The sequence below is a fragment of the Poecilia reticulata genome, linkage group LG2, assembly GCF_000633615.1.
Source record: "Poecilia reticulata strain Guanapo linkage group LG2, Guppy_female_1.0+MT, whole genome shotgun sequence".
In the NCBI taxonomy this organism is placed as follows: Eukaryota; Metazoa; Chordata; class Actinopteri; order Cyprinodontiformes; family Poeciliidae; genus Poecilia; species Poecilia reticulata.
The window spans coordinates 43,164,122-43,176,163 of record NC_024332.1 but is presented as its reverse complement, the minus strand read 5'-3'; the positions used below and the strand labels follow the sequence as shown (position 1 = coordinate 43,176,163).

The window sequence follows — 12,042 nt, the reverse complement described above, 5'->3', positions numbered from 1 at the left end:
AAAAAAAAAACGGAAATTCACGAGTTTCAACATTTGAAATTCTTTGACTTCTGGAAATTTTTTGAATTTGAAAAGTTGAAAATGTTTTAGAAAAACAGAAATTTTGAGATTGATATCAGAAATATCAGTTTCAAAAGTCAGAMGTTTTCAGCTTTTAGAAATTKTCAAAGTTTTAAAAGTCTAAACATTTTTGACTTTAGGAAATTTTCTGAGTTTAAAAAGTGGAAAATATACTAGAAAAAAAAMAACTTTGAAATGTTGAGTAAGACTTCAGAAAATTCAAGGCAAAACCAAAAAAAAACAACAACTTGAAAATCTTTTGTGTTTAAAAAGTCGAAAATCGTAGACTTCCGTAACGCAGAAGTCTAAAATTCTGTTTTTTCCTAAAAAATTTCTGAGATTTTTTGGTGGAAATTTACTTTTTCTCCACTTATCTACAAAGGCCTTAATATGCTAGTACAACCATTTCCTTCTTAATAAAACAGATTTTTTTAAACTTACCTTTTTTACTTAATCTGTTGTTGATTATTTCAAATATTTACAATATACAAACAAAAACAGCAGAACTCTGCAGGCAAGCAAATATCCAGCAGCTCCTGTGTGTTTCCTGACTGACCTGAAGTATGAGCTGCTGAGTTTTTACGTTCTGCACAAAGAAGTTGAAGCCCTGCTCCCACACTGGGTTTTTACTCATATATGCAACCTGTAAAACACAATGGCAGGTTGGAAAACAATTAAAACACCAACAGCCAGCATAAAACATTGGTAAGTAGACAATGTGTGCTGATTCCTACTTTGCTCTTCTGAACATCCTTATCAAGAGTAAATTCCACGTAGGAGTTGGGGCCCACATTCTTCTTGGTGAGCTGAAAACAAACCAGACAGGAAGTCGGTAAATTCCCCAGCGCAGCCACGCCTCCCAACATTTACTCCAAAGATCATCCCTCTGGAACGCTGCTGCCGGTTAAATTTCATTTTTAACATTCCGGAAAAACAATTATTATGTTTGAAGTCCCTGCTTTGTCCAGCAGAGGGCGCTCAGTGGCTACTGCAGGCAATATAAAGCTTATGGACCAATAAAAACTGCAGGCGTGTCTGAAGAAAAAAAACATTTTCACCATTCACCAAAGTTACTCACAGTGGATCAAAAGTTATCAGAAGTTACTCAGGTAAGAGTAACTGATCAATATTTAATAATTACATCATCAGATGGACTAAAATATAAAGTTATGTGAAAAATGTTTGCATTTTAAAAGGTCAAAATGAAAATAATTAATAAAAATAACATGATTAGAAAATAAAAACATTTTTCTTTCAACATAAAGTTAGTAAACTTCAACAAAAACTGCAGGTGTGCATCTTCGTCTGGTGAATTTTTGGTTAAAACATGTTTGTTTTCATTCGCTGAAGCAAAAGTAAGAAGTACAGTACAGTAAAAATACAATTTTTCCAACAAAAACAAAGAAATACTTTCTGAGTAAGGTATAAAATGACATGAAACAAACAAAATAAATCTACAATCTTGTAACTCTGCAGAATAATAGATTATTTTGTAGCCGTTTCCACCCAGAAAACAGCTACAAATAGACTGAACTCCCTTCAGATCAGCTGATTAAATACCAAGCAAACAGGAAAAACCAGCTGTGCGCGGCGGCACTAACGCCGACACTATCTGATCTGGCCGAGCCGCTGGGCCAAAGATCACAACGCCGAGGTCGAATCCCGCTTCCCAGGGTTGACCCCACGACCTCTGGCACAAAATACTGGAAGGTTTTCAGATAATTCACCGAGAAGAGAGGCACTCCTTCAACCTGCGTGACTAAGGCTCACTGCTTTGAGGTGGAGCGTAACCATGGCAACGCAGGTAAAAACATGAGAGAGCCAGAAGCATTTTCAGTTGTATCTGATACTAACTACATGTAAAGAGTGTTTAACAGTTTGTAAAAAAAAAAATTAAAAAAATTCAGACTTCAAATATTTTGGAGTTTGCTAATGAAAATAAAACAGCAAATAATTATCTTCCCTACAATCCCAAAAATATTTACTTCACCTTTAAATCAGAGTTTCTAACAACGACAGAGGCCAGGTTAACAAAAAATAATTAATTAGAACAGTCAAAATATTACAAGAATGAACTAGCAAAAAAAGAACTCAGAATAAAATGATAAAAAAAAGTCATCACATTACAAGAAAAAATTTGTAAGACAAAAAAGGTCATAATATGAGAAAAGGTTGTAATAATAAAAAAAAAAGTCAAAATGATACAGGAATAAAGTATCATTTATTATAAAATGCATAATTTAAAGTCAGAATACTATGAGAAAAGTTATAATATTACAAGGAGTTGCAAACAAAAATCATAATACAAGAAAAAAAGTCATAAAAACTAATCAAAATATAATGAGTGTAAAGTCGAAATTATACAAAGATAAACTCCAATTACAAGAAAAAGCATCAATAGTAAGACAGAGAAGTAGTAATTTTATGAGAACTTCTACACCAACAATAATTTTAAATGAGGAATGTTCAGCATTTTATGAAGTTGCACTTTGGTATCAATTTAACAGATAAGGAAATACTTTATCTTTGAACACATCAGCATTAAATTATAATCAGTAGTAAAACTCAAACGATTGAGTTTATCAAGTTATTTCTGTCAGAGCTTAATAACTCTATTAAAGCTTTTATCACATAAAAAGGACTTTTTTTTCCTCATAATTTTAACAACTTTTTCTGGGAGTACTGCATCTTTATTCTGTTAATTTTATGAACTTATCCTCATAACCTCCATTAATCCAAACCATTAATACAAAGTTTTCTGCTCTAAACTGAACAGAAACCTTTTTCAGGCTAGTTCAGGCTAACATGGGCACTTGATCAGGGCGTCAACGTTTGGGGGAGGCACCAAAAAATTATGTTTTTTTTTTTTTTCCCCTAAGTCCAGCCCTGGCTAACACATACAACAGAAACACACAGAAGAATGAGATGAAGCTTTGGTCTTACCCGTGCCTCTTTGCCGTGTTTCCCATGTTTGTGATGTACGGTTAACTCCTTTTGGTCTTTCTGCAGACAACATTAAAAAAACCCTGTAAAAACTCGAATTATTGTCATAAATCATTGGAAGATGGACAGAATCAGATCCAGGCGTCTTACTGGAAGGTTGGAAGCGTTGTCCAGATAAACAGCGAGCATCGCGCAGGACAGGCCGGCGTTGGACTGGGAAAAAGACGGGACGTTACTCACAGCCCTGATGTTAACGAGTGAGCCCTAATCTGACAGAAATGTCCCTGCCAGGCTGCCGTACCTCGTTCAGCAGAGAGGATTCGGTGCTCAGGGCAAGCCACCGCAGCTTCAGGTGAATATCTCCATGAGCAATCCTTTCCAGAGTAAACCACTTCAACAACACGAGCGGTGGTTAAAACAAAGTATAAAATTTAACCTTTGGATTGTTACACTGCAAAAAAGTTTTATATTTGGTCTACAAATAACTCTTCAGCAAAATATAAGCTTGATTTAAGTTCATAACTGATGCCAAATGTCTCATTTTCAATAATTTTTTTAATATTTAGGAGCTAGACAAAAAATACTTGCTAAGATTTTGTATTTTTGCAGTGTACTAACTATTCTGGATTTTCTCACCTGATCCATTTCTTTCTCCCGTTTCACTTCTCCAAAATCCAGGTTATATCTAAAGTACAAAAATATTTATTTATTTATTTCGAACATGATAGAAGTATAAATTCACACACATGAACAAGGAATGCAAAAGACACATATTTTTGTACCACAATAATCCTAATATTGTTTTCTTCACGCGTCGTACGATTCTTCTTCCTGGTTTATTCAGAATTCTGCAGAAGGAACCTTGGAATTACAGGTTCCTGAAGCATTCCGTCGACAGTTCAACTCTGGTTGCCTTTATAGTTATTCATAGCCAAAACCAGACTCTTATGTGGCGTGACGACATGTAAACCTACATGCCACGTAACCATGGCAACACATGCAACAATTAAATCAGGGCCAGGATTTAAACACACACACGTCGCATTAACCGCCTGCTTCGCTTTAGGTTCCACACCACCGAGGTCAAGAAATTTTAACAGATGTATCACTGTAATCTTAATCACAAAATATCCATGTTGAGAACATGGAGGCGTTTCTACAAATATGCTAATGTTAAAAACCAGTGGTGTCCAAAGTCGGTCCTGGAGGGCCGGCATCCTGCATGTTTTAGTTCTCTCCCTGGTTTAACACACCTGGATCCAATGATGGCTCATTAGAAGGCCTAAGAAGAACATTGACATGCTGAGAAGGTTGTTGCTACCAGAAGGGAGAGAACTAAAACATGCAGRATGTCGGSCCTGGAGCACCGACTTTGGGCACCCCAGTTATAAACGTATCCAGAAACACACGTCTGTAAGACTGGCTCTTACTTTCCCAGAAAATCATCTTTATCTCTGTCCTCGTCAAACAGCTCTATCTCCAGCTCTTGTCCAGGCGCCTCGTGAACAACAAACTGCAAAGAAAAGGCTTTTCTGTTAATAATTTCAGAGATTATAAGGTTGAGTAAATTTCTTCAAGAAAGAAATGTGTGATTGTAATTAAGCTTTAGATCCTAATGGGCGTAGAGGTGAGAAAAGGAGAGTGGGGGACCGTTTAACAGAGCCCACACTAAAAGGAAAATGCTAATTAGTCATGTACATTTCAGTACGGATGGAATGATGGCATAATACCTCAAGAAACCATCAGATGAGTCAAAGCGTGTAGACGTTTCGTTACCGACCTCATAAACCTCATTCCATTTCGGATGCAGGTTTTCTTTGATGGTTTTGGTTTTGAAGTGTCGGTTGCCGACTCGGAGCGTGACGTACGGGTCCGACTTGCCTTTCACCATGCCCATCATGTAGGTGTCCTTGGCCACCAGGTCTCTGGCCTCCAACACGTGGACCCTGACCACGCCCTGTAGGGGGCAGCAGTCAGGAGGTTTCACATCAGAACTTTTTGGATTAAACTCCTGTCCTCTAAACTTCAGATTAACACATAAACAGAACCTTCAAGATAACAGTCGTGTGCTCAAATAGGAAATTCTCAATCAAATTAAAGCGGTTTTTATTTGTTTACTGCCAAATTACATCAGACACTCCAGGTTTTCATGATCTCACCATCTTGAAAATTTACACAAAATCAACAGATCCCTTCACTTTTTGACACCAGAGTATAATTGAGAGTTTATTGCCAAATGTATGCAAAGTTTATCCAAAACATTGGGTATAAATGACGTTGACTCCCACCTGCAGGTGGCAGTATATCTTCTACTACACTGCCATACTTGATTTTAAATTATAGTATTATAATCTCATAATTCAGGTTCATAATTATGAGATTATGAACCCAAGAAATCTGAAATCCAGATTTAGATTTCTCAATCTGAAATCTGAGAATTCAGATTTTTTTTCTCAGAATTCAGTTTCTTTCTCAGAATTAACATTTTTTTCCTCAAAATTCTGATTGTTTTCAGAAAATCCTGACTTTTTTCTCAAAGTCTGATTTTTTTCCCTATTTTCTCAGTAGCTTAATTCTCTTCCATAGTGATCGATACAACAAGTAAGAAAAAGTCACATTTAAGGCATAATTATTGCAAAATTTCTTGCAGATATTTCTAAATTAACACCACAATCAGTGAATTTGGTTGCAAGAGAGAGAGAGAGAGATGATCGCAAAATCCTGGAGGGACTGATCAATGTGAGGGGATGTTCAATATTTAGTATTAAGAGGTACTTATTGAATGAGGACACAGCTATTTATCAATATTTTATCAGTTTCTGATTGGGTTTTATCAATACATTCTGGCACAATCGGTCCTTTGAGGACATTCATAGTCTAGACGAGTTTGACAGATTTAATGTGTCAGTAGCTCTTCAGGTTTTGTCTCATACACACCCTAGGCAGAGGAAATCTCATCTCGTCTACTTTGAGTTGGTCAATCAGAGGAATGCACATGCGGTTCGGCAAAACCATGAGGGAAGAAATGATGTCCAAGATGGTGTCCTCAGACAGGGAGCTGGAAAGAGGACAGATCAGATTAAAGGGGACGTCTAAACCTCAACAGGTGTGAGTGAATAAGAAGACTCCATCAGCCAGACCTAAACGCAGGACTGTCCAACAAATTGGTCATGCCGGTCCAGTTGATCTCCAGAGTCTGAGGATAAAAACATGAGTTCCGATCTTACAACTGCTGCTTTACTAGTCAGATAAATATGTGTGTGTGGACTTACAGGGCGGCGAATGAAGAACAAAGTGACTCCTCCCACCAGCGGCGCCTGACTAATCAAAGGCTCCAAGATGACTCTGAGCATTCCTTGGAACTGGAAGAGTCAGGAGAGTTTTACAGCAGCAGTCAACAGAAACAGGACAAGCAGAAATAAAACAAACACCAACCTTCAGTCCTTTAATGCCAACTTTGATGGCTGCGTTCACATCCGCGTCGATGTCCACGTCGCTGTCGTAACTGTGCAGGAAAACGCAGCTGATTAGACATTACAGAGCTCACTCTGAATCTAAGATATGTTTAATTTCACTGACTCGATGTTCATGTCCAGAATCACTTCCCTCTGGTCCACTTCATGCGTGTATGCTCTCATCCCAGTGATCCTGAGAGGCTGARCGACGTCAAAAAGAGACAAAAACAGGAGGCACAAATTCATCTCCAGCTAAGTTTAGTGTGCATGTTAAAAGCTAGAAATTCACCAATCCAGTATTTACATCTGTATCAGTCCCCATATTGAAAAACAACCTATCCTTATCAGTGGTGTTCCTGATCTACATGGGCAGATCTGTTTAGACTAATTCTACACTTTATTTATTCTACATCACATAATTCCTAGTTGGTGTTTCTGAACCATTTGAAAGGTTTATTGCAGTTTATTTTTACATGTTTGACCAAGGTAGTCAACCTATCATTTCTGTCTGTTTCAGTTTCTTTTATAATTTAAATAGCATTGGCTGTTATACTCCTAATTATTCTTGACTTAAAGTTAGAGTTGTGTTGTTTTTACATGTTTGACCAAACGTCCTGCACTGCAACAGAGTTATCAAATAAATGCATAATTTATAACTTTTATATTTGTGTTGTGTTTAACATCTTAAGTCAATTCAGCACTGTGTTTCTGTACTGGATCGGTATCGGGTGACAGTAAACAGTATCGGAAGTAAAAAAATGAGGATCAGTGCATCCATATCAAAAACAAAGTACACCCTTATTCAGTTCTGGGGTTTAAGATGTAGAAAAATTCTTAATCTTTTTCATAGGTTCTAAAAATATTTCAAGTAACACAGCACAGATTAAAAAAATTCTGATAGTTTGTGATAAAAAGATGAAAAAAAAAAATTTATATACTTTGTTTCATTCTTGAACAAAACAAAAGCAGAAAATACCTCTGTGTTCACCTGAACAACCAACTGGACTAGAGAGGCAGCAGTGAAAGAACAGAGCTGATTTTACTTGTTGAGAAAGTAGCAGCATCGGAGTCAGAGGCTTAAAACAGGCTAACCTACTATAAAACGGCGGACATTACTGACAACCTTGAGCGTCATCATCAGACAACAGTATAGACTTCCCTACACTATAATACCGACCCCAAGTGCTGTAATGACTCGTCGAATGACTCAAGAACCATGAGTATAAAATTCCTCGACGCAAATTATCCATGTCGAAGCTTCGTTAAATTATCTTCTATCATTTAGCGCGCTGAGTTCCGGTCGGACCATTATTTGCGTTGCACAGAGCTCTCACTTCCGCCAACGAGCCGTTGACGATTGCTAAGTGCTATTAGCAGCTACGGAGGACAAAGCGAGGGACGGAAAGAGATGCCGCCAGGAAAGAGACAAAAAGTGCCAAAATTATGGCATGACTTTACATTATGTTTTACAATATGTTTTAAAAATATATAGTTCAGATTCTGTACTGCAAAACGGAATTGACATTTCACAATCCTCGATGCTGCAACACCTCAGCTGAAAACGCCCACTTCCGTGGCTGCTAAAAGGTAACTTTCTTTTTAAAATATATTGTTATTACATAATCTAGCATGCTATACATGTACAAGAAAATACATTTTTACCAATATAACATGTACTTGCATATTAAGAAGAATAACAATGTAAAAAAATAGATACGTTATAAAAATGTTTTTTTATGCTTCAAACTTGAGACTAAAGGTAATATTTAAATTGTATTTAATTTTAGGCAATACAATTTAAATACAAGAAACAAAATAGTTTTTTGTAAACCAGCATTTTCATGCATTTTTTTTAACTGGCCTATGTTTTTTTTTTGAATACTCGATTAATTGTCAAAATAATTGATAGATTATGCCAGTACAGAAATAAAAAAAGGAGATATAACTACTTATTCTGATTGCAGATTATTTCACTTATAAGAAGACATTGTTTCCATGTTTTAAGTTAAATAATCTCCCATCAAAATTAAGGAGTTATTGTCTTAAAAAACCCTCTTATCTTGCTCAAAAGTTACTTGTAGTTAGTTTTTGTCTTATTTCAAGTGTACCAAGATATTTGCACTGGAAACTAGACAAAAATACTTGGTAAGATTTTGTGTTTTTGCAGAGTATGGGTGGACGTTTATCACATCGATTATAATAAATATCTTTTTGAAATTTATTTATCACTGTGATCAATTTCAATAAACAATGCCTAAAAAATGTCAGTATTATCAGGATTGTAATTTTTGATATTATTTCCACTGTTCATTCAAGGTAGGTAAATAAATATAAAAAAAATATGATTAAATGCAGTTAGTATGTGTGGTTTACTGACAGCTGCATTTGTTTGGCTATGAATGCAGTCACAGCCATACATTTACCTAAAAAAGAAGTAATAATAGTTGTCATCGTTACTTTTATTGTTATTACAATAGTACCACAGAATTTTGTGATAAAACTTTTAAGTCAGTATTGCAAAGCCCTACTTTTCACATGATTTAATTTTAAAGTTAAAYTTTCTGCAGAAAAAGAGAAAGAAGGTGCAAAATAGTTAAGCTAGCTGCTTATCTACCCAGTAGTGGACAGTTCAAAGTCAATCGGAAGTGTGTTTTATACATAAAACTCTAGAATCAGAGTTTTATGTACTTTCTTTTCACATTGAGTTTTATGTACTTTCTTTTTTAAACTTGATTCTTTAACAAGTTTAAACTTGTTTAAGAATCAGACTCACTTTGTGTCCGAAGTGGATCTTGGTAAACGTGAACATTTTGAGCGCAGAGTTGGACATCCTGACCGTCGGCTGGATCTTATCTCTCAGAAGTTTCTCCATGTACATCCCGACGAAGGGCCAAGCCTGCTCCAACACCTGATCACATGACCAAACCCAAAGCACAACCAATCAGAACCAAGGGTTCCACAACAACCAGCTCAACAGAAGAACCCAACAAATACAGCGGAGGATAACTTTATTATAATCAGGACCGTACCTTGTTCACCCACTGAACTTTCTCAACGTCGGTGAAGTGAACCTTTAGAGGAAGCAAATAAAAGAGTTATAAAGKGATTTGTGATCAAATCTGGGAGGAAAACAGTCAGTGCAGAAGTAATGMTGGATTTAAAYAACAAATCTGTGAGTAAACTGATTAAAAGATATTAAATTTTYCATCCTGTAAATAAAAATCATTTATACTTGAAGCACATTGGTTTGGTGGTTTTAAGTCCTCTTTCAAGCAGCAACACTGGAAATAAACTAACAAATTCAGATTTTTTTCCAAATTGACTTTTAGTCTCAGATGGTGAAAGTCAAAATTCTTACAAAGTCAGGATTTGGACAAAARAAAATCTGAGGAAAAAGAATCCCAATTTGGATAAAAAAAAAAATCTGAATTTGGACAGCAAAAAGTCAATATTCTGAAATTAAAGTCAGAATTTGGAGAAAAAGAGTTCGAATTCTGCTATGGTGTATTACTGCCACTGTAGATAGAAAAAAGGAGTAAAATTCTGCTGAAATAACTCAGAAAGTGAGATTAATTTCAGAAATTGTCTGGAAAAAGTGTGAAAAATTCTGATCTCAAAAAGTTTTGTGAAAAAAAAACATCAAATGTTTTAATCAGAAATTTTCTGGAAAAAGTTTGGAAATTTCAGTTTCAAAAGTCAGAAATTTCCATATTTTTTCTGGAAAATTTCTGAGAATAATCTCAACATTTTCTTGCAAATTTTTGACTGAGCAATTTCTGAMCATGGAGCTCAGAAATGTCCATGTCTTTCTAGAAGATTCCTGATATCAATCTAAAAATTTCAGACTTGGTGTCAGAAATTTACTCCATTTTTTTTCTATCTCTTTTCTACAATTCTAGAATTTGGAGTAAAAACTCAGATTTAATTGTTTTTCCAGTGGCTCCAGTCCTGCCCTGTATCTGTATCTCAGAAACAAACTGTGCTCTGCAGGTGGATACTGTGTTTTGACTTTAAAACCAGTAAGCATTTTGCTACAATCCACTGATAAACCCCAGAATGTGATCACACACACACACACACACACACATTCCTCCGACACTGAAACAAGTTTTGTTCTTCTCCAGTTGCATGAGTCACTGTGTTTCTGGGTGTGGTGCAGTTAAATGTGCAGAGGTAAAACTCCTGCTACAAAACTGAGCACCAATCCGTGGGTCAGGATCATGGTGCTCATGCAAATAAAGAACAAAACAACATTCATGGAGTCCTGAACTTGTGCTGTTGTTGTTTTTTTACTACATCGGTGCGTTAAATGAGTGAAAAACACAATTCATGACATGCAGAATGTGAGGAATGTTACTCCCAGCCTGGAAAGTTAAACCATCTGCTGACGCTAAACCTCTAAAGTTATGAACATTAGACTCCTCCTCACCCATGAAGCCATCTGTAAGGTGTTCTTCAGCTCGCTGCTGATAATATGCGCCTCGTTATCCACTAAATCGATCGCAGAATCGATCCGGACGTCCTTCCACCGCCGGTTCTTCTGCCACCAGGTGAACATGAGCATGCAGAGCAGGATCCAGCTGATGCTGAGGCCCAGGTACCCKGTCAGGTACACCGGGTAGAAGACCGCCACGGCTCGGCCGAAGTAAATCAGGAACTCCAACAAAATGTGGTTGACAGCGGACGGCGTCAGGCTCTCCGTGCCGCCTGGCTGCGTCTGCGCGGCGGATGCCATTTCACCAAAAGGATCCGCTCAGAAAGCGTTCAGGTTCGGAGTCCGGACAGATTTATGCGCTGGAGACTGGATGRCAGCATGAAGTGTTGCCCCACTCTGCAGGAGAACCTCCCTCAGCCTCAAAACTTCCGTGTTTTTAACTGACGACAAGCAAGGYGTAGACACACCTGCGGAGCGACACACCTGGAAAAACCGGATTCCGGTTAAAAAACAATGAAAAACCCCAACAAACCTTCACCGATCATTAACCTCAGAAGTTATATACAAAGATTCTAAGAACGAAACTGTGTTGACGTGGATGTAASTGGGCGCCTTGGGAGGATTTATTGCAAAATGAAACAATTCAGTGAAGGATTTCTGCAACAACAAAATGTGACCTGCAGGTGGCGCCAAAGAAGGATAATTGGTCCAGTTTCTCTTTATTGTTCTATTTTACTATAATACCCGTTTGCTTACTTTGTGCTATTTCAGCCATCAGAAACATTCATCTCATTAAGGACATTACATATATGACTTTTGGTTTGAATACTCTTTATACTTTTAAAATATTAAGTTTTTTGTGTCAGTTTTTGCTTCATTGAAATGTATTGAAAATGTAAAAGATCTGCAGTTTTACTCTTTGAAAACTATCTACTACTGGCTACTTTAAGCTAGAAACACCATTCTAAGTTTAAACATGTCACAAGGCTTTAGGCTATCTGCAAATGATTGACCTTTCTGCTTGTCTGCTACAGTTTTTATCAAATTGAAATTTAAGTTTTATTCAAAAATTTTTGTTTTCAGTTTTACAATGTTTTTACAATGGCGTCTTCAATGGACACAATGTGCAGTTTAGTAATTGACGAATTT

General features: G+C 36.7%; 1 protein-coding gene across 1 annotated transcript; it reads right to left on the bottom strand.

Moving 5' to 3' along the window:
• Positions 1–523: 523 nt before the first annotated feature.
• Positions 524–11,503, bottom strand: LOC103461818 (extended synaptotagmin-3-like). The gene is made up of 16 exons (XM_008404170.2): positions 10,888–11,503; positions 9,488–9,529; positions 9,232–9,366; positions 6,583–6,659; positions 6,439–6,508; positions 6,276–6,365; positions 6,144–6,199; positions 5,941–6,061; positions 4,784–4,960; positions 4,434–4,516; positions 3,640–3,688; positions 3,305–3,394; positions 3,154–3,216; positions 3,004–3,063; positions 795–866; positions 524–703 (listed from the first exon to the last, which is right to left on the bottom strand). The coding sequence occupies exons 1-16, from the start codon at positions 11,191–11,193 to the stop codon at positions 539–541; spliced, it is 1,656 nt and encodes a 551-aa protein (XP_008402392.1). The 5' UTR covers positions 11,194–11,503; the 3' UTR covers positions 524–538.
• Between the last annotated feature and the right edge of the window lie 539 nt (positions 11,504–12,042).